Source organism: Monopterus albus, unplaced genomic scaffold (genome assembly GCF_001952655.1).
Source record: "Monopterus albus unplaced genomic scaffold, M_albus_1.0 scaffold153.1, whole genome shotgun sequence".
Lineage (NCBI taxonomy): Eukaryota > Metazoa > Chordata > Actinopteri > Synbranchiformes > Synbranchidae > Monopterus > Monopterus albus.
Window position 1 is genome coordinate 120,662 of NW_018128033.1, and position 27,244 is coordinate 147,905.

Below are 27,244 nucleotides of genomic sequence, written 5' to 3' on the forward strand. Positions count from 1 at the left end.
AAAGGCAAGGAAACACCAGAGTGCAGATTTTGTTGAGAAGGACCAAAGGGTTGCATGTCAAATGTCCACAGAAGGTCAAATAAGACATTGCTGGATGAGTTCATCAAGGAATCTGAAGAACAAGAATGAAACAAATGACATCACCACAGTAAGTAGGAATGAGTTCATTTCAATATTATACTGCAATTCATGGTTATTTTAAAGCTGCTAAGTATCACTAATGAGGAGTAACGCTAACACCAGTGTCCACAAAGTTTCTTTACCTCTTTTAAAATGCACTTTCTTCATATGTACATATTATATTGCTTTTAATATGATGATATACACTTCAGCCATCTTGCCTGTTGCTCTGTTGGTGCTGGCAAACATTAAACCAGAGGGAGCCATTTCTATTCTGCGCATGTTTCCATTACTTCAGGCAAAGCAAGGCATGTTTATTTATACAGCACATTTTCATACACATATAGGCAATTCAAAGTGCTTACCCCAATGCACAAATAGATAAAACATTAGAATGCAAATCAGATTAAAACATTCATGCAAATTAAAAGCAACAATTATGTGATAGCACAAAGAAGCAACATGCAAGTGTAGATTACTTAGTACTTTTAAGTTTTGGCAGACTGTGGATTCTCACTGTTACCATTAAACTGTTGTACCCTTTTATACTTTCTTCTCAAGACTAACCTCTGAGTATTTTACTGGTACGTTCTGGAAATTTGAAATACCAGTGTCTATAGAGTCAGCAAATGTCAGGAGACATTACATTGACTGACATTCATTTCCTGGAGACTTACTGAAACCTTAACTATAAACACTACCTGCCTTACCTCACCCTAACCTTAAACCAAGTCATGAGCTGAGACGTAAGGACATAGAGTCCCCACAATGTGACTGTGTAAACAGATTTACATCCCCACAAGATGCGTAATACCAGGTCACTCACACACACACACACACACACACGTATGCATGCTCCTGCACGTACGCTTGTAAGCTTGTAATAGAAAACAATTTTATTGAATGCATGATGATGTATGTTGTGGTGACTCAGCAGCTGCAACAGTGAAACAATATTTCCTATTACACCCTCTGTGTTGCCTCTGCAGGGAGCAGTGGCTCATTAAAGACTTACAGCAATAACATGACAATTACTACACACAAACATATGAGACCACTGAAAACACAGTTGAAAGACCTGCATCGCAGGAATTAGATTTTTTCCCTCTAATTTTTCTCCAAAATAACAATAATAGAAATGCTCATGTCAGATTCCAAACATTAATTTGCCATCAGTTCACACAGATCTGAAAAGGAACCGATGGAGAGAAGACAGAGAGAAGACAGTGAGACAGAGGAGAGGTGGCAGGGTGATGATGAGATGCTGACAAGAGAGCAGGAGGAGGAAAATGAAGATGATTTGCTATTCAGCCTTGGACAAGACGGGGATGACAAGGAGGAGCTGAAGGTCTTTGAATCTGAGGATGAGGAGGATCAAGGATGCACTCCCCTTATAACAGCCTGTCATAAAGGCGTGACAGAGGTAACGTGTGTGTGTGTGTGTGATGGGGAATTTGTGACATGGGGTTGTCTTGTTGTAAATTTATGGCTATATTACTTAGCAGATCCAATGTTAGTCCATTGTTCACTGGAAAATTCCAACATTTAAACATGTTTGTCAAAGGCTGGGGGACAAAACAGTTCTGCCACATGACAGGCTCCTATCAATAACACTAACACGTGTCCACGTGCATGTGTGATCTACATGGCCCAAATCTTGCTCTTTGCATCTTCTGAGGGAGCCATGTTCAAAACAAGCATGTGACTTACTGATACCACAGAAGGCCTCAGGGGATATGCTCCCCATGTGAATACTTATTACCACAAACATAAATGCCAGCAGCCAACTGCAAATCCTTTGGTTTTAATCTACAAGTCTACATCTGACATTAGCTAACTATTTTGCTTTTTTCTTGAAATTTACCGTTTTTCTGCCTGATGCTATCAAAAGGTGACGCAGCAGCTGCTGAAGACCGGGGCTGATTTAACCTTGTGTAAGTGTAGCCAGCAGACGGCCCTCCATGTAAGCCCTCCTGAGCTCAGGGGAAAAGTGCTGGGTTGGATGTCAAGGCCTCATCTGCCTCCCCAGGCACAGCTGCTGCAGGCTTCCTGGCAGGGAGACTTGCACTCCCTTCAGCACCTGCTGGTAAAGCTCCCACATGAGCACAAAACACGTTCACTTGGGTGATCGAAGATTTAGCAGATAAGGAATGAAAACAAAGGGCAACAATAGAGATTTCCTATTAAAAGCACAACTAGATATTCTGTTTATGTTTAATGGGTGTTTCCAGCTGGTCAGAGTTATTATCTCAGTCATTACATTTATGATGGATGGAGTTCATCTGCCTGCCTGGTTTCTCTAATGACTCCAAATTCTGATAGTAACAAGATGCTTTTATGGTGTTGGAGCCAAAAACTGATTTTCATTTTCTTAAACCAACACTCTTACAAACTTGTAAAACAAAAACCAATTTAATAATGTAATTCAATTATAATGTGAACAACATGTAATGAAAACATATTGAATTGTACATGAAAACTCTTTCCTGAGTCAAACTCTGCCCAGGACAAAACACAGTCCTGCAAATCTTGCTGCGTACTGTATTTGTAAATGTGATAAGTAGATTCTTTTTAACGATGAGTCAAAAAACCAGTGCTAATTTTTAGACTGTACTGCTGTAGCACATAATAAAATCTGTGTATAAAATATGATTTTCCTAATCCTTAAATCAAAAATGTTTATTCAAAGGCTCTGAAAACAAATGTACTCAATAATAATAGCTGAGTTGTGAATTTTAAACTTAAATCATTTAAACTTTATCATTTCAAACTAAGTCATAACTGTTTAATATATTGAGAAAAAAGTAAAACTTCACAATGTATAGTTTTATAATATATCATTTTCTTCTGAACTGAGTTAGAAAATTCTGTCACTGAAAGATGTGTTGGTATTTTGGGGGCACAGTTTTTAATAAAACATTTTTTAGTTTCTAAATTAGAAAAAAAGCACAAAACAATTTGTCTCACTTCTCAAAACAAACAAAAACACGGTAACAAAAAAAAAAAGGAAATCAAATCCTAGCATGTTTTAGCCATCAATCTGAGAGTTGCACTTCAGACTTGATGACGTCTAGGTCTTGTTCCCTTTGTAATCCTTCGTCCTTGGTGGCGTTCACAGTTTAAACATTGCTTCATCCTAAGTATTATACAGGTTTGTTTAGTGTGTGTCTGCGCATGTTTCAGGCCCAGACAGACAAAGTGGATGTGAACGCTCCTAACAGTGACGGTGTGACACCTGCGTTGCTTGCTGTCAGGGACATTGACCTGTTTGAGGGCTTAGCAACACAGTTGCCATGGGAACACAGGCCTGTGGAGGCGGTTAAGGAACTGCTAGGACTCACAGCGTAAGAAAACATGCACGCACTAATGTGTAAAATGTATACAGACAAGAAAGTGCACACATAAATGTTTCTGTAGTCACACCTGCAGCAGTTGCCAGCTGTCTGTATTTTAATTTGACAAAAGAACTGCTTTTGATTTCAAATATTTCAGTGCCCCAACAAGGCCTTGGCTTCAAGTAGTACATTCATACTGACACAACAAAAGGAAGCGTACTGTAATGCAAATTTGAAATGTCTCAAGGTTCTTAGAGGCAACATTCACTTACATTTGTTCTATCTGTCTTTAAATGTCTCAATCAGTGATCTGCAAGTACAATACCACAGTGGTCGCTCTGTGCTCCACTATGCTGCTAACCTCAACAGCCCTCTGAAGGAGGAGATCATTTATATGATGGCTGAGGTCCTAAGTCACACAGGTACACATAGACACGTCAGTCACACCCAGACAAAGGAAGCATATATTAATGTGATTTAGTGGATATATGGTTTTGTAATTCAAAGTCTACAGCTGCACTATTCAATACTTTTTATTAGCAATGGATGAAACTGCTATGTGTGATGTGTCACGTGCACTGATGAACTTACAGATATTTACCATCCTGCTCCACAGTCCCTCTCGATACAGGATTTAGCATTTCAGCTTTAATGTTTTGGTTCAGTCTCATTTCTCTCATAATGCCATTTTCAGCGGCAGCAGGCAGCTGACTGTATGCTACCTGCTCAGACCCACACAACTAACACCCAAAGGTAGCAACCACCTAGAAGCTAGTTGAGCTAAAGAGTCACACTTTCCTCAGAAGTTGGAAACTTCATCTTCATATGGTGATAAAATGCCAATGCTTACAGCTTTTTTCACTGCTCCAATGCTGCTGTAAACCTGTGGGGAAATTCTGATCTTAGCTCAAAAGGTGCATGTGATTTACTTTAGAAAACATAAGAGTTATACAAATATTAGTATATTCTCATGTTTCTTTCAAAACAATTATTATAATCTATTTGACTTTATGCAGTTAATGAAAATGTTTGGAAGCTGAAAATAATCCTGCACAGGGGTTTCCCTGTGTTCCTTCATTCAGGAGAAGATAAAAAACTAAACGTGGAAATGAAGAAAGGAAATATAATAGCATAATACTGTATTAAATATATTAGTTCATAGGTAGCCGTATGCAAACATACATTCATTGGTTACTGATTAATTTATTAGTTACTTACAGTATGTAATTGTCCACATGTGCACACCACTAAATACATGCCTTTATTCATGCATATGACTACGCATACATACTTTTTCTCTCATTCCTACACATACAAACAACATACCAAGTTCATTCATATTCCTGTTTTTCTGCTACTGAACTCAAAGCCTGCGCTTGTGTGGGAAGGTGAAAGAAAGGCTTGATTGTGTATGTGTGAGCGACCACTCTGCTGGCAATGCAGAATCAAGGTGCCAAAGAGAGGATGGATAAATAGAGATGAAAAAACAGAGAAAGTAATAAATAACTTGTTTTCAGGCTTTTTTCTTTTATTACTGTCTCAAATTCCTCATCTTGTGTAAACAGCACAGGTCGTATGGATGTAGACTCTGTGCATCCAAATGTTTGTTTGGGGTGTTTTTCAATTCTTTACCTGCTGAGTACATGACTATCTGAAAAAAGAGAAACTGTTTAAGTGTTATTACAAACCAGAAAGGCTTCAAATTAGTTCTGTTTTTGTGCAGATCCTGCCCCTGTGTCACCCCAGGACAAATATTCATGTCAAGATATGGATTCAGAATTTGGAGAGTTGGAAGCAGAGCTGGACATTGAGAGCCTTTATTCTGCAGCAGCCTCCCCCACGAAAACATCAACCCCTCAGCACTGCTTCCTGCTTTATAGCCACACTGGGGTAAGTGATACATGGCAAACTGTTCTGGAAGGAGATGCTGAAAAATGGCACTTCTCTAATGAAGATGTCAAGGATCTTGTTATTCTTGTTGGGAGCTTTAGGAGTGATGTTGATTGAACTGTCCAGATTCTGCAATCATGACAACAAAAATTTAGACAGTCTGTCAGTGAAATTAATGTCTTTTGTCCATCCATCATCAATACCGTTTATCCTGAGAAGGATAAATCACTGATCTGGTCAGTGCCTAAAACCCAAAACCTTCTTGCTATGAGGCGACAGCACTAACAACTGGTCCACCATGCTGCCCCTAAAATTGTCTTATCATTATATATGTATTTTGAATTTTGATGAGTTGGAATTGTCTTCATTTGTCCTTTATTTATCAAAATAGACAATTTACTGTAACAATTTGATTATTTTGAATTATATACATATTTCTTTTTTACAGTTTTTCACCAACTTGTACTATACAACCAGCAGAGCACACTGCACTAACACCAACATGGCCTGTGTTGTATTTAACCATGTGTGTCTGAGTGCACACTGTTGCTGTGACTCTCAAGTAGCCACAATTAAGCGACCCACTGACAGGGAGTGGTCACCGAGAAGACAAATATGTGGAAGGAGTAATTGGCTGAGTATGTGCATGTGTGTGTGTGTGTGTGTGTGTGTGGCCTTATGTATATACTTGTGGGAAAAGAACACTGGGAGCACACTGCTTTGCAGGGACCAGAAGTGATTTGTGGGGACCAGAGGCTGGGCCCCACGAATAATTCATTGAATTTTACAAAAATGATGAGGTGTAGGGTTAGAGCAAGTGTCGGCTTTGGTTAAATGTTAGGTGTTAGGATTGAGGGAAGTCTCCAGGAAATGAAGTCTATGTATGGACCCTGTAAGTGATGACTGCAAGGATGTGTGTGTGTGTGTGTGTGGAGGAGGGGTACTGTGCATAGCTGACACTTAGCTGCCATCCTACTGTATTGTGTGTCCTGATACAAGGAGCAGACCGACAGTGCAGATGGTTAACTGGAGTGGAAGAGCCGGTGGTTTACAAGGACAAGCTATATGTATCTTAAAGACCCACAGTGGCACAGTCAACACTATTGATCTGTACACAGTCGAAAAAACAATTAAAATTAAACTTAGCATACAACAGCAAACCAACAAGAGGGCTAACTTCTAAAGCTTTTGTGTCCCTTTGTGGTTTGGTTGCAGTGCTGAGTTTTGTTGTAATTGGCTTGTTCTGATTCTGGACCAGCTTTTAGAAAGCTTTACTGAATAAATGAGAACACAAAATGTCAAAACACTGTAGTGCTGGGGGGCAAAGAGACACTTGGTGGGATCCTGCCGACTGATTGGCCACTGGGTGTGGGAGGTATTTAGTTCAGGTTGGCAGGGTTCTTAGCTAGAGTGTTCTGTGTTCTGCTGGAGTTGCTGTTGTTTCCCCCCACATTAAAATAAAGTGGCCTTCTGCTGACAAAAAAGATAAATCCTTGTCTCCAACTCTCCCTCACTAGCCATTGTTACAATGCTGTACAAGATAAAATAAGGACATTACATTTCTATTCTTTTTAAGAACTTAAAAGCATTTAAAAACACAGTTTTGTTTTGGGTGGCATGGTGGCTCAGTGGTTAGTGCTGTCGCCTGACAACAAGGAGGTTCCAGGTTTGAGGCCTGGCTGACCTAGAGCCTTTCTGTGTGGAGTTTGCATGTTCTCCCTGTGCCTGCGTGCAGCTTAGGTTGATTGGTGACTCTAAATTACCCCTGGGGGTGTATGGTTGTCTGTCTCTAAGTGTCAGCCCTATGAGAGGTGTACTCTGCTTCCCACCTGCTGTCAACTGGGATTATCTTCAGGATAAGCGGTATACGTAGATAATGGATGGATAGATAGTTTTGTTTTTTGAGTTTGCATCTGTGCACAGGCTAGCTTTTAAAGAGTGGAACATATAATTAATGAAGTGTTCATTTTTGTTTTTTCTAGCCAGTGCTAGAGTCTCCAGAGTGCCCTCCTCTATCGAACCATCATACAGGTCTTAGCCAAAGTAAGAACTCGTCCAATGACTCCTGGGATTTTGGTGGCTTTAGTGGAACTAAGATGTGGACTATTGATGTATGAAATGTTTCTTTTGTCATTGTGGATTTTTTGAGACAATTATGTTCCACAAAAACACAGCAAAGTGACATAGGTGTTTTGAATGCCATCTTTTTAAAGTGGCCAAATAGTGTCTGCATATAGACTGCCAGATCAATTTCTCCTTTAAAAGGAGGGCCATGGAGGAGGCGCGGCTGGAGGGGAGGGGTCCCACTCACATTTCAACCCTTAGATGAGAAACCTGCCTTCCTGTTTTTTTTTATTTTACCTCAGCCACAGCAGCATGTTGGAGACACTGAGAGGATAAAAGGTCCACTTAAGAGTGTTACAAGGAGGACTAAACATGTAGAGAATAGAGGTCGAAGACAGAAGAAGGGTGTAATTATATGTTTTTACCAAGTGAGGATAAATAAAGAAATAAACAAAGACAGGAATTATCTGATTCAGTCTTTAAATGTGACCTTGAAATGGGAGGAGAGAGGACCAACAGGCTCAGAAACAGGTAATGCTAATGTTTTTACTATGATGAGTTTCAGTTTGTTATTTATGAACACATGATTTATTGTACAGTATATTCTATGTGTTCTCCACACACTGAATGTAAGTTTTCTCTTACTAATGGGGTCATCAAGGCACATTCTAGTGTTACAATGAAGCTTTGAAATCTAGAAAGACCATATGTGCAGCCTGCCAACGGTCACAGATGACACAGGGACCTCAAAGTGACATTGCTTAGCCAGTAAACTGCCTGCTGTCATTGCTTGGACTGGTTGGTGGAACTCTGTGTGTCTGTGTCTGGGGCAGATAAGGGGATCCCCCTCAGTTTCCAAAACACCATGGAAACATTGCAAGACATCAAGCCAGCCAACCTGGATGCAGGGAGGGGAAGCAGGTGGGCTGGGTGAAATCTCTCTCACACACACACACACACATTCTCATTCACATGTTGCAAATTAGCTAAAAAGAAACAATGATTTACAAGCTGTTGGAAGTCAGCTGGTATTGACAATGCTAAAGGTGAACAAATCTGTTCATATGTAAGCACACAGCTGTGCACACACAGACACTCCATCCCCCGACACACAGTCACCTGTACAATCTGTATACTCTCCCTGGGCTATACCGTGGTCAACAACTGCCTCTTACTTTTACACTAACAGTAGAATAGTGTCCGCTCCAGCTAACGCTCAGATCTGTATGCAGGCGCTTGTCAGTGTGTCCAGAGGACAACCTATTCTACGCAAACAGGTTAGAAACACGAGGAGGGGGGCAAGGGCTTTGGTGAATCAACCCATTGTCTATTATGTTCAGCTCTCACCACCGAATCAAGTCCAAGTCCTCCAAAGAGAATAAAGGTCTTTGAGCAAGTCTCTAATTTCATAGCATCAGCTTCCAGAAATATAGAGATGTGAGGAAATGAAGGTTCTAGGGTCAGTTCAGCACAAGGAAATAAAACTCCAAACATTTGTAATTTTCTTATTTAATATAATTAATGAGCATTTCTAGCCTAAGCATTCTGTATGTATTCCTGCCCATGGCAAATATTAACCATATACTGTAACTCTTCTATGTTTTCCCTTCTTGTCCTCAGCAGAGGTTTGTCTCTGCCAAGTCTGAGCAACAGCAGCAGACGGTGGAACCAACTATATCCTGCTCCCCCATGTGACTTACTGAGTAACAGGACCCCCTGCCTGCCAGTACCCCCTGGACATAGGTACATACTGTAGCTGGGCTCATTAAGGGGAATTCATAGTTTCTGCATTCCCTTGAGCGTATGCAGACATAGATGAGGGGCTCGCACACGCTCCAATTAAACACTGGATGAATTAAAGAAGAAGAAATTTTTTTTTTTTTCAGTTTTTACCTATGGCCTATCCTGAGTCCTTAACATTGAGTGCTCCTCCTTAATTCTTCATCAAATAACATGACAACCCAGATGTCTGTGTTATCATGTCTGACATAGATTGTAAATCTCGGTGGGCCAGAATCAAGATTTCAGGCTTCAAAGTTTAGAGTTGGGTTACACTTTAACTTCCTCTGCACACATTTCCCTTTAGCAAGGCGGCCAGAGCCCACTCCTCCATCCCGTTGAATTGTGGTGGCTGAAGTGTCACACAAGTGATCAAGTCATAAGTGAAAGTAATTATTAATGGGGCAGTGAACATCTTACATAAAATATTTTAATGTCATGTTTGTGTAATCAGAAAACACAATACGTCTTTGACTTACGCACAAAATTCTTGTCTATTATGTTGTGATTTGGTGCTGTACAAATAAAACTGAATTGAACTGAAACTGAATTCTGATACTGGTCCCTCACAGACAGAGAACAAGAAGTGTGGCTGGCGAATCCCCATCCTCCCCTGGCCGGCTGTTGGTGGCTAAGCCCAGCCAGCTCAGCCGATCCGCCCCCAGCCTCATGGAACCTCTGCTGTGTTCCAACACACTGCTGAAGACCAGGGCACACATCCAGACCCGTACGTAAATGAACACCACAAATGCATAAAACTCCAAATTAAGATAGTCATAGTTTTAACAGCCTTAATTCCTTTGTTTAATTTATTTTATTTTTTAGCTTGCTGATGATAGTTGTGTGCATGTTTCTTTAATATTATATTTATGTCTGCAGGACTCGGTTCTCATGAAGCTGTAAATGAACAAAAGGTGATTTTCAACATAAAAACATTTTTCTGTTACTCAAATTCCTTTTCTTTGCATTCATATGTTTGCCTACCAGCTGTAACCACTGAACTACTGTCAAAATCCTTATTCTCTGCATTTTCACAGGGTCTCTTGCCAGCTCTGCATCCCCGAATGCCCAAGTTGTTGGCGCCACTGGACAGCAAGCCCAGAGACAGTGCAGCTCTGCCAGTGTTAAAGCACCATGTTCCCCTAAAACCCATCAGCCAGAGCCCCTTTTTCTCCAGGACCCAGCTGAGGAGAGAGAGGCTGTCATGGGGCAGCCCATGCACTGGCCATCCGACTACTAAAGGTGGTAGCGAGGAGAGCAGGTCCAGCAGCAGCCAGAGTTCAATTGACCTGGAAGATGACAATGAAGAAGATGAAAGGGATATACAGGAGAGAGCTTCAGAAAACAGCAATCTGAAATTTGTTGAAGACAGGCTATTTCAGCATTTGAAGGATATGAGCTCTACTGAGGCTGATTTGGTTAAGGAGACAAGGCTGCATTTTAAAGTTCAGTCAAGAAGCCACAGATCAGCGCATATCCTGAACGGAGAGCTTATCAATCATGCAAGTGATATTCTCAGCACTGAAAAAGCTACGAACTCTGACTACAGAGGCAAAGCCACAAATATGAATTATTCAAACGAGCTTGCTGATAATCATTCCCATATAAAATGTGACTATGCAAAACAAGATGACACTATGAATCATTTTAAAGACAACAAAATGCCTATCAAATCAGAGGAAAGGAAGGATGTGTGCTGCACTATAGAACCTTTCATTATGAGTAGCAATGGAAATATATTTAATATCAAAGATGTCCAAGGTGTTGATGCTGTTACATGGTCTGAATCAAATCACAGAAATAAACTTTACCATGCAAAAGAGACAATGAAGAACTCCTGTGATGAAGAAATCCAGGAATATAACCCAACCCTTCATAATGTGAAGGATGGAAAGTTAAATACCAGCACAGCTGTGGGGAAAACTGAACTCTTCACTTCAGCTGTAAACCTTCCACAGTCAGATGTGTCTTGGAAGAGTAACGAGAAGATGGTAAAAGCCTTCGAACCTGGCCAGGTCATGGAGGAAAGGACCAGCATGAACTGTGAACTTAGTTCACAGTTCATGCTAAAAAATAATCAAACCAACCAGTCCTTTAAGAAAAAATAATCAAACCAACCAGTCCTTTGACATGCTAGCACTCAAAGACAGAGGCTTCATAAGTTGGAGTAAGTCTAAAAGCAATCTGAAGTACTCCTCACTCTCCACACGAGTGAAGGATAAAACCAGGAAAAGCCCTGAGCTAATTATTAGCGGAGAGGCCAGTGTAACTAAAGTAAAATCAAAGCTTAAACCTGTTAAAGGTGCTCATTGTAACACTAGCACCCCATCACCACGAAAAAAGGTTACTGATCTTGCACAAGGCAAAAGAGCAAATACTGAGAAGCTGAACAGCAGAGCTCAACATACACCACTGAGAGAGCTGAAGAGCGCCCCGCAGTTGAAGAAACTTAGCGAAGCGGGGACACAGAGGTCTAAATCTTCTGTGGACTTCATAGCTTACAAGGACATGTTTCAACAGATACAGACTGGGAAAGAAGGACCAGCTATTTATGAGATGTTTGCTGGTCCTATCTATGATAACCTAAGGGCTTCCAGCACCAGTAAGAAGACAAACAGGCAAGTGCAGTCTGCTCCTCCTAGCAACGCACAGCAGTTTCATAAAGTCAAATACAGACCCTTGAAACAACCTCAGTATAAGCTGAGGAGAAGTCCAGTGGAGAGTGGAGCAGTTCCATCTAAAAACAAAGCTAGATTTGCATACCCTAGAGCAAAACGTCACCTCACACCTGTATCAAGGAAAGCCACTTATAAAAAGGGCAATATCCCTAAACTGGATGCCAAGTTAGTTCTCTCTAAGCATAGTGAGACTTGTCATAAAAGTGCTCAAGAAGAGACTGAAGATCACAAGTTACCTACCATACTGGAGGCTCTTACTGTATATGAGCGTGAAGCATTGAAATCTGATGATAAAACATTGACTAGACCAACAACTCCATCACATGCTGGAGATTATAGTCGCATTAATATACAAGAAACAACTGGGAATTCAACAGGAAACCTATACAGACCAGTTCCCGACCATGTGTTTGCTGAAAGCCCTCAACAGCCAAAGATTAGCACTTGGACAACTTCTAGCAGCAGCAACCGCACCATTATGTCACCAGTTTACCAGAGGTTTCTGGATGAGGTGGGAGATGGGCCGCTTACAGATGACCTCCTGCAATGTCTGGCTGAAGAGCTGATCTCCCTGGATGAGAAGGATGTTACCACAAGCCCATGTCCTGATAACATGGAGTGCAAAAGAGAAGTATCAAGAAAAAATGTATTTCCTAAGGTAAACCATTTGTAGCAGATCGTCCCCCTCTTCAATCATGTTCTTTTAAAATTCCACACATTTAGGGATGGTATGAACATTGTCAGTTGGGATAGTCTAGCTTTTTGTTGTTGTTTTGAGAGCAAAAATTCAAAATCATTCAAAAATGATTTTCTGTCATATGCTCATTGCTGACTCAGTTATTTTGCTAACTCTTTTGTGTACTTTATTGCAGGTTTCTTCAACTGACAGTGCTGATCTGCTTGACTGTGGCTTCGCTGTAGATGACACTATCACGTGGACAAAGGGTGAGGTACTTGGCAGAGGAGCATATGGGATAGTAAGTATGCTAATTTAGAAAAACAATGTAATGCTAATAACACCCTCAAGCATTAAAAAAATCTCAACAGGAAAATGTGATAAGAAAAATTTCAATGTATTGTGCCCTTATATCATCAGTGCTGCCGATGTTCAACGTGTTGGCCTGTCAACCATCAAGTTTTGTAAAGCTTAACAAAATGTCCAACCTCCTTATTGCTAATGAGGTGTTAGTTTACTTACAATTATTTACTATAAATTGAATTAATATACAAAATACAGCAACAAAATAGATGCTTAAAATCTCACTCTGGGTAACATTACTGGCTTTACCAGGTGTACTGTGGCTTGACCAGCCAGGGCCAGCTGGTAGCTGTGAAGCAGGTGAGCCTGGACACCTCTGACCCTGACACTGCAAAGGCGGAGTACAGTCGCCTGCAGGGGGAAGTGGAGCTGCTTAAAACCCTTAGACACACCAACATTGTGGGCTTCCTAGGGACCTCGCTTTATCAGCATGTGGTTTCCATATTTATGGAGTATATCCCTGGAGGATCCATTGCTAGCATCCTTCACAGGTTAGGTTGATTCAAAACAGTCTGACAACTTACCCGGAAGCATCTGTTGAAACATTGAACTTTAAGGGTGTAACAAAACAAAGCATGTTTAGTAAAAAGCTTTCAATATACATTTTCTCTTTACTGCCTTCAGGTTTGGTCCTCTGCCAGAGCGAGTCCTGGCTCTATACACTCATCAGATCTTGGAAGGGGTGGCTTATCTTCATCTGAACAAGGTGATTCATCGTGATTTGAAGGGAAATAATGTCATGCTGATCCCCACAGGCATCATCAAGCTCATAGACTTTGGCTGTGCACGACGTCTCAGCTGCCTGAACCACACTGCTAGCAACAGTGGAGACCTGCTTAAGTCTGTTCATGGCACACCTTACTGGATGGCACCAGAGGTAGATACGGAGTTAATGTGGACTCCTCCTCTGTGAAGATGACTGATGAATCTTAACTCATGTCATCTCGTCCACCTCTTAGGTTATCAGTGAGACAGGATATGGCAGGAAGTCAGATATATGGAGCGTAGGTTGCACAGTGTTTGAGATGGCCACAGGGAAACCACCACTAGCACACATGGACAAGATGGCTGCCTTGTTCTACATTGGGGCTCAAAAAGGGTCGATGCCGTCCTTACCAGATGGGTTCTCAAATGATGCCAAGGATTTTGTAAAAATCTGCTTGACAAGGTATCTGTTGATCTCCCTCATAAATTCAAAATAAATCCATCTTCCCTTTTGAACGTACAGCAAGCTCCTTTCATCAGCTCATTTACACTTTAAAACAGCTTTAAAAAAATGTACTTAGTAATAGTGTGCATGCTTCTGGGCTTTAAAAAAAAAAAGTACTTAGTAATAGTGTGCATGCTTCTGTATTTAGACATGTTTGGGAATACATTTCTAATTTGTTTTGTCTCCACTGCAGTGACCAGAGACTTCGACCATCTGCAGACCAGCTGCTTAAGCATTCCTTCATCTGCAAAAAGGAAGCTGCAATGAACTCCTGGGGAACGCAAAAAAAGAATTGCTGTAGTCACGCAGGGGGACTATGCTGTTAACAGGGAGTTACACTAAGAGCTGGGGGCACTACATTACAAATTCTATTAAGGACAAACTGTAGCCACTGTATTGTTGTTAGTTTAAAAGGAACTACACATGAGAAGCACTCGTCTACATTTCACACTGAGAACCACTAAATTGTGAATTGATTTTGGGTATTTTCTACATCTCATTAATGTGCCAGTCATAATTTTGTATTTATTCAATTTAACTCCATGTGTGGTACATTTAGGTTCTGATGGGTCCAATATTACAGCATTTTGTTTTTGTGAGTTACTGATGAAATCAGTGTAAAAGTGTGCTTAGAAGGCTAATAAGAACAATTTGTTACCATAAGCTACTGCATGCCTATTCAAAATCAAATCTATAAGCGATTTCAATGCTCCTGGTCTTTTAACATTGTTAGAATATGTGTATAATAAAACAGTAACCAGAATTTATACCGTTAGGGGAGTGGTACCTTTAAACTTTATTCATGCTTTTGAAATGAAGAGAAGAGTGGCTTTTGCTCCCTTGTCCACATCTGCTGTTGTTCTGTGTGCCCACTGTTCAACTGTAAAATCCTTTGTGTTGTACAAACAGTCCAGACTGAGACTTGGGCATTCTGTGCACTCTAAAAATACATGAGTAACCCAGTCAAGAACAGAGGAAGCTGGGTCATGTCAAGATTTTAGAACATAAAGTTTAATGTTTGAAACTGATGTAAAGATGTGACCGGACTGGCACACAACTGTAAAAGGAAATTCAACCAATCAGATGACAATGCCAGTGAACAGGACCTACTGTATCAAGCACGCCCACAGTGTAAATTCATCTAGTTTCCAACATATCCAGTGGGTCATCTTACATATAGACTATTAGTCACTATTCTTGATTAGAAAAGTGCCAACAAGTTTTTTTTTTATTTTTTTATTCTTCTTCTTAATGGTACCATTTCAATGGCTGATTGAATAATACATGTGCCTCCTTTATGGACTGATATCTAAAGGGCTACAGCTTCATGTTATGAAATTATGTTTGTACATCAAAATAAAAAGGATTATGTAAAAGATAATAGCACACTTCTACTGTCCTTTCTTTTTTCCTTTTTGAGGCTCACCCTTTGGCATCCAGCTTATGGTCTACTTAGGAGATCAAAGAAAATACATTTTTGGTACAAACTGCATCGCTCCGATGTAATAAGTTGGTGTCAGATGTGCCGGTGTCGCTGAGGATGCCAAATGATATTCCCTGTGACTGGAAAGCACAGGTTAAGCACCCTCTGTAGGAAGGCTGTCAGAAGCGCACGCCAGTGGAACACTCACCAGATGACGACCAATGGCAGGTCAACAAAATAAGTCTTTTATAGTTATTACAGTTATTTTGTTATACTTATAAGCAGCTCCAAACCTGAGTAGTCATGGTATAACTTTTCTTCTTTAAACATACAAAAACGTATGTACACTTATGTCTACTTCCTGTAAACAGCAAGAAAGCGCTCTTCTTTTAAATCCCCTTGATGATTGAAACATGCAAATCATACGCACAGTACTGAAGTATAAAAAGAAATTGAGACGAGAGTAACTGAGGAGATGAAACTTACACCTAAAAAAAAAAAATGCGTCCATTATAACCCTACACGGAATGCAGGCAAACATAACAACTCCAGTGGTGGAAATGTGATTCTATTAAACTTCTCATAAAAAAATAAAGGCAGAAAATGAAACAAGTGCACCTTTCATGCCTTTTATAATACTTGTAGTACTTTCTCACTTTCCCCCCCATATGGGGATATAAAATGTAGGACCCCCCCCAATGGAAACACACACACACACAACCCATTCCTGATGATATACACACGCACCCACCTTTGCACATTCTGAGACCCATTGGAAGAGGAAAGAGAACCAAGCAGCAACTTGACACATTAACAGAAAGACAACACCGAGCAACCCAGCCCAAAGACGTGACAGTCAGGAAGCATAAGTTTTCATCTTTCTTGTCTCTTAGACACTGTTAAGTCCGACACTACCTTTCATGTTTTTGCAGATACGTTTTTCTGCCTGTGAATAAAGGGTTTATAATCAGAGTTGTTTTCCTAGGGCACTTAACAAGGATGTGAGCAGAGTCTTCAAAGTCTCAACTTGTTGCCATTTCCACATGCTGGCCATGGCTGCAAAGTAATGGACTCAGTGTCTCTGCTCTCCCACTTCGTGTGGCGATTCACTAGGAGGAAGGAACTGCTGAGAGGTCCGCAGCCCACCTGGGTGTGACAGGAGGGGAAGAGGAGAAACAAGAATAATGAGGAGGAGGAGGAGGGAGGGAGGGAGGTTAGCCAAAGAGCTGTAAGCAAGATGCCACACACTGCATTACAGGAGAGGAGCAAAGAGGGGAAAGGGGGGAAGAAAAAGATGAAGTACCTGCAGCAGCACTGTCACCCTTGGAGATTTTATTCACTTTCAAGCAAGAAGTGGAGGATGAGGAGGGAGTGTGGTGGTTGTGACTGGTCTCAGGGTGCGTCCTCTTGCGCGACAAGGTTGAAGCCAAAGAAGTGGATCCAGGAGGAGCCAGAGTTGCCTCCTCCATGCTAACCAGTCCTGGAGGACCCCGTAGCTGGCTTACCCCACCACCTGGGCCCTCTGTGCCTCCTCGTCCATTGCCACTGTGCATGTGTGCGTGAGGGTGACTGTGCTTGTGGTGGCGATGGAGGTTGTGCTCCGCTCCACGATGCTGTTTCTCCTTGTTCACCAGGGGGCTGGAATGTTTGGTCTTGTTGTTATTGGCTTCGTCTGACGAGCTGTGACGCTCTGATGATGAAACTTTTATCTTCATCTTAAGCTCGTCTTTGCTGGACTGTCCACTTTTACCTGGCTGAGTGCTGCTGCCAGACCCAGGAACGGCCAGTCGGACTTTAAGCGGGTCTTTGTCCCGTTTGTCACTCTGATAATATCTGTCTTGCCCTGAAGTTGAGGAGGAAGAAAGTTTTGTTTTCATTGGGGAGACAGTGGAGCTGCCGCTGCCACCACCACCCTGGGGTGCCTGGAGGGGCTGTGAATGTTTTCTATTGTCTACTTGGCTCATAGACAATGCTGCATAGGTAGAAGAGGAGGAAGACGACATCCCTCCCCCCACATCGGAATCCATTACTCCTCCATGCTGCTCCTGCCTGCATTTCTGCACAGAGACAGTGAGCTCTGCAGCATGCTTCTCTCTGTATTTGTCCAGAGACAGTTTCTGAGCTGGAGAAGGTTGTGATGGAGGAGGCTGAACTGGGGGAGGGTAGGCAGACTGAGGTGGTGGCTGATGTTTGCCTCCACCTACACCAGATCCTTTTTGCTCTTGTTTAACTAAGTTGAGGTCTACTGTTTTCTCAGTCCTGCAAACAGGAGGATGCTGAAGCAAAGAGGAACTGGAAGTCTGCAAGGACAGTGTTGGCTCTTGGTGAGGGATGCTGAGGGGGTCCTGTTTTAAGCAGCTTGAAGTGTACCCTGCTTGACTCTGGTTGCCCTGGGGCCACTCACTGTGGCTAGGTGGATTGTATGTGCCAGACATAGTGTCCAGACAAAGGGGTGCACCTCCAGACTGGCCAGGCACGGGCACTGTGAAAGTGGCACCTGATTTGGAAAAACTTGGGTTGGAGACGGCGACTCCAGGAAGTGACACATCACCTTGGAGCATGGAAGGTCCAGCGAAAGAGTTGTCCATCAACTGGGTGCTCTCAGACTTGGGCTTTCTGGCCGCTTGTGTTGCCTAGAGGAAAGAAAGATACTGTTTGTGAGGCTGTGATGAATTTGGTTATGGTCAGCAGTAAAGGCACTGAAGAGGCTTTACCACTGGTAGTGGGACAAATAATTAATACAGAGCTCTTTGGTTACAATAACTTTGCCACCATGGGGCCATTGGTGAGCATTTGTTTGGGCTTGTCTTCCCAGTGTGTCCCACACAATTGGCACTAATCGAACCCTATCGGTGGCTTTTCGTCCAATATTATTTCTCTCATATAGGCACTGAATGTCCGTGCAAGTCATCTGTGTGGCTGTAGTCTGTGTGGTGTGTGCCACTTTTCTAACCCGGCTGGACCAGACAAAGGCGATGGGAGGCGGCGCAACAGTCGGCCTTTTTCTCTAATTCTTTCATGCCGGCTTGGTGCATTGACCTTAGAAATGAGAACTGGTTTAAAGGCAGCATGTCTAGGAGTCACATGTACTGCAGTGACAAAATTAATTTTAACCATAACACTACAATTTTCACTTGCAAACATGAGTGAAATGCTTGCACTGCGGAGCCCTGTAAAACGGCAGGATTTCTCTTCCAACTCTTAATCCTGCATGAATCGGTTTGTAACTTCCACCAATACTGCCATAGAGTTTTTTTGTCAAACTGGGGTCCAAGTTAATTTTTCCTATACAACAGACATTTAATTGTTTGGCATTCAGTGTTTTGCTAGTTTGAAAGATCACAAGTACACAATGACTTATCCTACCCTCCAGTTGCGGATCCTCTTTAACCGGCTGGGCGTCTTTTCCAGAATCTGCAGAAATTCATGGGTCAACTCTGCAAACACAAGACATGAATGCTGTCAAACAACCTCAAATTCTGCAGCTGAATGTATACGAGACAACTAGGGATGCACCGATACCATGAATACTTACATTTGAGTACTCGCCGATAACAAGTACATGTTTCTACTATAAAAAAAATTTGATTACCATTAAAGTGTAAGGACTTTAGAAACAGATTTGTATTTTATGAAATTTATTTTCTGATGGTGATTAAATAAAATAGTGCCCTATACAGCAGGAGGCTGTGCAAATTACCTGAAAACTTTTTGTAACAACAGCACTGTCACCATTCCTACTGGATAACACGTAACTGACTGAAAATCTGTAGCCTGCTACACAGCATATGATACATGTAATAGAGTGGATTTAAACCTTTTTAGAAGTGTGACCCTGTGTTAGGATGTAACGACTTCACAACCCTCTGACCAGAACGTCATAGTTTCAAAGTGCATATTACCACAGTCATACATTTAAATGTTTAATGTAATGAGGCTGCATGCTTATTTGTTAAACTGGCTACTGTCTGTGGCTTCATCCTGTTCTCGCAGCTGGACACACACCTGCTCTGCTGCAGAGGAGCTGCTGGTCTTTGCCTCCAAGTCCACAAAGATATAACCTGTTTTCATACACAGCTCATTTGCTGTTGCTGTTAACTACATAAAGTTTGTTTTCTTCCCATTCACAACAGTTCACTACAATCAACATAACGGGTACCGTGGTGGTTTTAGCAGAATGAACGGGAGCAGGCATTTTGATCGTGGGGAGAGTGAAGATGTCGCATTTCTGCAAGTTTGCTGTTGCATTTGGTTTCTTCAACAAGTGTATGTGATTAATTACTCTCTCCATTAGTTGGTTTTGTTGCACAGTATTGACGTCTATGTAAAATGCGACCTCGTGCCTGCATGTCTGTGTGAGACAGCTGAGCTTACAGTCGTCACTAAAAAAAAAAAAAAATCTTTGCTGAAATGTCTTCTCTATCACCGAACAACCAGCACAGCCAGTGGGAGGTTAGTGTAATGATGCTGTTAATTGGTACTGGTGGGCCAACCTTTACGAGTACAGTGCTAGAGGGTTGTACTGGACCCGATACTGGTATCAGTGCATCCTGGAAGACAGCTGTCTCTTCTCGCTTTTAAATACTTTAAATTAAGTGAATTCCATGAGCTTTCCCTTGGTAAACCTGCAAATAATGCACAACCACATGGAAAAGTATACTAAATATTGCAAGTTACATTTATTCAAACAATACAACAAGGCAAAATAAAATATGTATTTCATCTCACCATCAAGCAGCTCCAGAGTGACAGAGCTGTCCACATACTCCCACCAGTGTTTCCCATCAGTGGAAACTGGGATCTCCCAGTTGGACCACTTACATGCCAGGTGAATACACACACAGGCAATCACTGTAGGCTTGTACTGGAGGCAGAAGGTAGTGAGATGCAAACTGCATGTGATGTGTGTGTAAGAAAAAGATTTATGTGAAAGGATGTGAATGAGTTGGTTTGGGCCAGGTGTGGTCACAATTGGTCCAACATGTGGAAAGAGAGAGAGAAAGAGAGAGGAAAAAAACAGAACAGGGAGCAGACAGCTTTAATTTCCTGTTATTATTCTACAAGAGACAAGCTATAATTTGTGTGATAAATTTAACTCTGCTGATGATGTAACAGTTTCTCAGTCAAACTTGGACTAGGTTCACACTGCAGGTCTTAATGCTCAGATCAGATTTTTCGCCGAAATCCGATTTTTTTGCGCTGTTGTTCACACTGTCATTTAAATGCGACTGCCATTTGTCTCATGTGTGAACGGTATACGGCGCTGAAGTGACCCGCATGCGCAGAAGAGGACGTGACATCAGACGCAGCGTACTGTGTTTGCGGAAATAAAAATGGATGTGACTCGTGATAGCATGTGCGTAGCGATGTACCAGTTAATGTGCAATCGAAATAAAGAAATAATAATAAGAAGAATATCAAGAAGAAGGAGAGCACAAATATTGCTTATGGCCTTTTGTGGAGCAGTGGCTGCTACCTATGTCTGTCGCATTTCAATGACATAAAAATCGCATGAAATGCGACATGACTGTTCAGACTGAAGTCGCATTGCAAAACATCAGATATGTATCCGATTTAGGACCACATATGAAAGTGGCCTGGGCCGGATTTGGAAAAATCGGATTTGTGCTGTTCACACTGTCATAAGGAAATCGGATATGGGTCGCATTTGGGCAAAAAGATCGGATTTGAGTCACTTCAGCCTGCAGTGTGAACGTGGTCTTAGGTGACAATTCAAGTGACATTAACTTTATGATTCATGTAATTAAAGGGCACATCTCTTAGTGTGCTTTAAAGTAAAAACATTAAGAGGCAATGGTTCGTGTCTCAAAGAACATGGCTGGTTTAAATTTTTGGCCATCAATACAAAAAAAGAAGCAGGTAAGGGGGTAGCAAAGTCCAACTACTGTGAAACCGAGCCCTGAGGCCACACGAAGTGACAGCTCCCTCATGTCACAGTTAACTGACCAGGGGCTGCTCCTACAACACCCCCTGTATGGGTGTCTCTTTGGAACGTATTAAAAGTAATAAAGCAAGACAAAAGTACAATGTCTGGACTCTGGTCAGTCAGATAACAGGGGCCTTAAAATTAAAATGACCAAGATTTACAAGCAGTGGGCTGATGACTGCATTTCAAGCTTCCCCATCTCTCATTAATCTTTACATCAAAAATCTTTTCAGAAAGTACTGATGCGAGTCTTCATGACAAGATTAAAATATGTCCATCTGTGAGAATACGTTAATTTAACAAGAGCCTGTGCCTACAGGTTTCTCTGCCAATAAGTAACAAAAATTCCAACACCATCCACAGTCAGCATCCAGACATTGCCAAGTGATTTGTAGTTGAAGTCAGTGTTATTTATTTTAACACCTTTCCTCCACCGTGAACTTTAAACAAACCCTTTAAGGACCAAGATTTTCTGCTAAAAATCATTTTAAGGACAATTTATCCTCACCTTAGAATCAATCAAATGCCTTCGATCTATACACAAATGATTCAACTACTAGTTATATGTATAAGGTATTTTCCGGGTCCTTAATGGGTCACCATTAGATTTCATGTCTTTTACATGGACCACATGTATGAAAAAAATGTTAAACTAGAAAAATTGTGCATTTAAAGACAAGCAAATATTGCAAAAGTTGAAAATAGTAAAGTAGATAATGCATTTTGAATAAATGGATATGGAAAAAAAAATTAAAATTTACTTCGGGGTACTTACCGAAAGGACCTCTACGAGAAATGTTTACATCTGTGAAATCTTTAGCTGCTATTCAGGCTACCAAAGTCTTTCTCTTTTAGAATTATGCACTTTTTCGCAACCGAACAAACATGTGGGTTTCAAGCGCACCACTACACTTCACATCTTGCATTCAACCCATCTGTGCCAACACATGGTCCCTTGTACAATACACCGCACTGCGGCTGGGGTCGGTAACGCTACAGCCACCCTGTCCCACTTCCTTCAAACAAGGGAGGGGAGCTGAGGGAAGGAAGGAAGCATCCCAACAACCACCAGCGCAATTAGGGCCCGTTGGACACTGAAAGGGTACCCTGCATTACAGGAAGCTATGGTGTGCAGTCAAAGTGCAATAAAGGAGGGGCAGGATAACAACCTGTTGGTAGCCATGAAATAGGAAGTCTGTGCCAAATCCTTGCTTGCTGTAAGAGACAATGAGAAAAAAAAGGAAGACAAGAAAAGAACAAATTACCATTTCTGCAAGCCAAAAGCATTTTATCATCATTAGGACAGGAACTGAACCATTTAGCTTCTTTAGATCATTTTCAATGCACTGATAAAGCAAAGACTGAGATTAAAAACAGTACTCAGCAGAAAAGTGGTGCTACATTTTGAAGGCTTTCAGTAAACTGTATGATTTTTCTAAATTAAGCCTGCAAGCTAATTTATTTTACACTGGATTTTCTATATGTATATTCCTCTTAACTTCATCACTAAGCCAAGCAAACTTGTAAATGACAGCATTATAGTCAGAAATATAAGATGTTGACATGCCACAATAAGAAAGCACAGGTAACAGTAACAACATTCATAAAGGCTGAATTCCATTTAGCTGTTTCAGTTTCAAGGGCATGTTTGATAACTGTCGCAGTCATGGCTACTTGGGACACTTAAACAGAAGAGAGTCAGTATTAATGTTATAAGCAACACCTGTACTTTGTGGAAACTAAGGAAATGATGATGATGGTGGACTACACCAAATAAAACAATGTACTACAGGGCTCCAGACTGCGAGTGACCAGTCGCGTTTTCTGACCCAATTTAAGTTTAAACTTTTTTCAAAGGTCACACAGAGTGTGACTGAAAAATAAACACCCTATGCACAAACGATGCTCTCACTGTAGAAATGGTGGACAGACATGTCTGTGATACTGTCATCCCAACCTTTATCTCCAGGTCTGTCACTCGCCCATCTCACGAGGCAGAGACTTCCAGTCTTTCAAATGTGTCGATCCACACTGACTCAGACTTACATGTCATCCCCGGACCCCTTTATTATGTTTTGAGTTGTTCCTTAGGTACATTTGAAGTGTAATCGCCACAGACAGCTGCTTAAATCAGGCAGATTACCTGCTAGCCTGTTTACATATTGGAAATGTTTTATTTGAATATGTTCTGATGGATCAGGCTCCTGGTGTCTTTAAGTTTTCTGGTTTTACTTTTCCCAAGAGGGGAAATTAATAAAATAAATACATCAGAACTGGTTAAGAAGCATTATGTATGTCTTTCTGCTGACAGACAGTTCTTACGAGAGATGCTGCATAGAGGATGGAGTCAGTGTGGACTGAACGGAAAGTCGTGCATATGCACCGCTCACGGCCAAGTGAAGTCCCAATTACAGGTTAGTAGTGGCTGAAACTCACCACCAATCCTTGTAGGCTACTAGTAACTTTGTCTCAGAAATGAGCTGGCACTTCACTCATAAGCTAAACTGAGCATGAAGTCCAACACAGACATCGCCAAAGAGGAGAAATTCTTCTTCAGAAGAAAAACGAGCTACAAATATATCACGTACACAAACGGCAAAGCATGCGTTAATTTATTTATATACTTCAATTTAAATATAATAGCCTAATCTTCATCTTCATGCTGACTGCTAAGCCATAAAGCACTACAGTGACGACATAAAAAAAAAGAGCTGGAAACTTGTTCCAGCAGTGATTTTCCCATTTGCAGTGTTCCATAAGTTTCCTCTCTCTCTGAATTTCATTAGAAATACAGGCTATGCACATTGAATGATAAGGTTATTTAAAATCATTTATGAAAAATACAGATTCTTTAGCATTATGTGGTAAAGGAGAGATGGTGCCACCAAATCTGGTGCTGGTACCACCACCTGAGAGACTTGGTGGCATCAGTGCCACCAGTTTGAAATGTTAGTCTGGAGCCCTGTACTATCATTATTTATTCTCTTGAAAGTTCTACTAACCTTATAGTGGAATCAAAAAATATATTTACATGGCTAAAAATGACACCCTCAGATAACTCTTTTCCCCAGCTCTAGTTCTGTGATCACACAGGATATGCAAAGCAGATGCCATGTAGAACCACTGATTTGACCATGTGAACCCTAACTCCCTATTTACGGGTGTCGGTATCTCAGATAAAAATAAAATGGTAATTCCCCTCAAATTATTACATATCAGTTTTGGACTTGGACCAATAAGTGTCTGTAAATGTTGTCATTCATGTGCTGTCCCAAAAATAAACTCAAATGGTCATCAAAAGAACAAGGTGCGTTGCCATGTAACTATTAAAGCAGCAACGTTTTCACCCCCCTCCCCAACCTTATCATGAGGTGGGACAAACAAGCGCAGAGGGCACAAAGAGCAAAGAAGGAAGCCTCTACCTCGCACTAGCTGGGAACATTTCACCACATCAGTGTGTGGGTGCTCAATAGTAATTTCAAAGCCTGGAACAAAATACATGACAGGTGAGTTTAACACACACACAGTTGGGAGGTGACATGTCATTTTATGACTAAACAAACAAATCTAGTGCTCATTTTGAAGGCTGTCAGCTCGGAGTCACATGGGTGTCTGTATTTTAAATGTTAATAATGGAACTTGATAGTCAGTTCAGTCATGTACATTATAAATTGTTGGTTGATATGTCAGTAATATGATGAACAAGTGAACACATTGTTTAGTGTTCCACAGCAGTAAGATGAAAATAAAAGTAGTGAAAAAAATCCCATGAACAGTCTCCTGAAGCCTCATCAATACATACTTTATGACTAATGCTAGCAATGAACAAATGACATGTCACCTTTACAATACTTTATTGAAAATATATATTTCACAAGATACCCATACAGAAACTGATAAAACATGTCACTAATCAGGCTGTGATGAATAAATTCATCAGTGACTATTAGCACTCCTCCCTTACTGATAATGATAAACCAGTGATAATGATTGTGATAAACAAACCTCTCTCTCTCAAACCACCCATTCAACACTACTTACCCAGGGTTTGCAGCACTATGGATTCAAGTATCACCAGCTCTTGAGCTTGCTGGAGGTATGCCTGAAGTTTGATAGACAGTCATTACAACACAATTGTAATGAGTCTATTAATCTATCCCCCTAACAACGCATTTCAAATGGCCAGAACTCCAAAAAGAGAGGCTCATTGTGCTATTAATCCAAGTTTTTTTTGGGTGTGTTTGTTACACACCAATGACAGGCTCTTTGTACAAGGCAAGACAATGTGGCACAGCCAGTTATACTGTACACAGGGAAACCATGACCACTGAGAGAACTGGAAAGGCAGATGTAGAGATGGGAAAATGCTTTCAACCATACAATATGGAGAGTTTCCTGAACTTACATTGCTTTTTGTGTCTTGAGGTGATTCTTGGGGATTTAGACAAGCATGGGCAACTTTGATCACATGTTCGAGTTTCCGAGGTTGCTCTTCCACTTTTGCAGCCAAGAATAAAGTGGTAGGAGATATTATCTGTGTAAATGCATTAAGACATTTAAATAAATACCCCAAATACCTAAAGAACAGTTTGTTAAAGTCAGAGGTTAATAGCAATACTGTGTCACAAAATACTTACATTTCTATGGAATCTGGTGAAAGAGTGGTGCATATAAAATCTATGCATGTAAACAATTGCTGTATTTATTGTTAATTGAGAGCTGGTGAATTGGTCAAGGAAAATGCTCAGATGGAGTGTAAATCGCGCTGCCAGGTTTTAAAAAAAAGAACTATACAACTCTATGGCTCTTATATCAGCACAATGCACAAATTACTGGGCGAACTATTGGTACAAAACGTCAAAATGACGTTGAAAGCCAGCGTGAAGTGAGTTGATGAGCCTGTACACTGCACAAAATGTGGGTTGGTGTTAGCTTTAACAAAAAATGTACGCGGTCTAAGTAGTATAACGCAATGTAATATAGTAACTATGTTATACTGGATGGAGAAAACAGGGTTATCTTTCCTTCCTTTTTCGTGGGCCAATAGCTAGCAATAGCTAGCAACAGCTACGGACTCTGAAGGCCAGTCAACCCTCAGCTAGCTAGTTAGCATGCTATATTAGCACAGAGCTAAGCGCAAGATAATGACGTTGAGGTTCCATGACAGTTTTAAATATTTTAACCAGGTTCCATATGACAGTTTTAAATATTTTAACCAGATGACAATGTATACAAATCAAGACGTCTCGAAGCTCCCTCTGCCTCAGCAGGTAACGTTAACGGTAAGGGGCCCGCTCTGACGGTTAGCGCCATGTCTACTTCCAGCCTGGTCGAGGTTTAAGTCAGTTTACAAAGGATACACGTTCAGTCTCTGACCCATATCTTGGATCAGATTAGCCGCTTGCTGTCGGTAGGAGAGCTCCCGGTCCGGCTCTACGCCACATCGGCGAGACGGCGTGTTATCGAGTTGCTCCCGGGTGAAAAAACATTTCGACGAAGATGCCCGGGACGCCGCCATTGCACTCCTACGTTCACTATCGACAAAGCAGACGTGACGTTGTGTCGCACAGGAAATTACAGCTTCTTCGTTGGTGACCGCGTATTACGACCTTCCTGGTTAAATCTACAGTGTAAATGTTTTTTTTTTGATGTATAGTGAGTGTTTTATTCATTTAATCCCTTTTGAACAACATTACGTTAAATTTGTGTCAGTGTTTTTTTTTTAGGAATGAATTTGCATAGTCCATTAACAAATAATA

General features: G+C 41.2%; 2 protein-coding genes across 4 annotated transcripts; one reads left to right on the forward strand and one right to left on the reverse strand.

Moving 5' to 3' along the window:
* Nucleotides 1–16,072, forward strand: map3k19 (mitogen-activated protein kinase kinase kinase 19). The gene is made up of 18 exons (XM_020614886.1): nt 1–148; nt 1,297–1,543; nt 2,012–2,206; nt 3,304–3,464; nt 3,762–3,877; nt 5,179–5,345; nt 7,328–7,388; nt 8,243–8,330; nt 9,030–9,152; nt 9,761–9,915; nt 10,068–10,102; nt 10,226–11,238; nt 11,285–12,524; nt 12,739–12,843; nt 13,158–13,396; nt 13,530–13,782; nt 13,865–14,073; nt 14,309–16,072. Exons 1-18 carry the CDS (start codon nt 126–128, stop codon nt 14,439–14,441), a joined length of 4,563 nt encoding a protein of 1,520 aa, XP_020470542.1. The 5' UTR covers nt 1–125; the 3' UTR covers nt 14,442–16,072.
* Nucleotides 15,107–27,094, reverse strand: LOC109968547 (cyclin-T2-like). Of its 3 annotated transcripts, XM_020614889.1 has the most exons (10): nt 26,846–27,092; nt 26,123–26,204; nt 25,891–26,019; nt 25,527–25,587; nt 24,908–24,970; nt 22,655–22,700; nt 20,267–20,430; nt 18,905–18,975; nt 16,842–18,171; nt 15,107–16,684 (listed from the first exon to the last, which is right to left on the reverse strand). In XM_020614889.1, the coding sequence occupies exons 1-10, from the start codon at nt 27,001–27,003 to the stop codon at nt 16,611–16,613; spliced, it is 2,178 nt and encodes a 725-aa protein (XP_020470545.1). In that variant the 5' UTR covers nt 27,004–27,092; the 3' UTR covers nt 15,107–16,610. The 3 variants fall into 3 exon arrangements, with proteins under 3 accessions (XP_020470545.1, XP_020470544.1, XP_020470546.1); XM_020614888.1 differs by lacking the exon at nt 15,107–16,684 and having other exon boundaries at nt 16,691–18,171; XM_020614890.1 differs by lacking the exons at nt 15,107–16,684; nt 16,842–18,171; nt 18,905–18,975 and adding an exon at nt 22,261–22,271 and having other exon boundaries at nt 20,294–20,430; nt 26,846–27,094.
* Between the last annotated feature and the right edge of the window lie 150 nt (nt 27,095–27,244).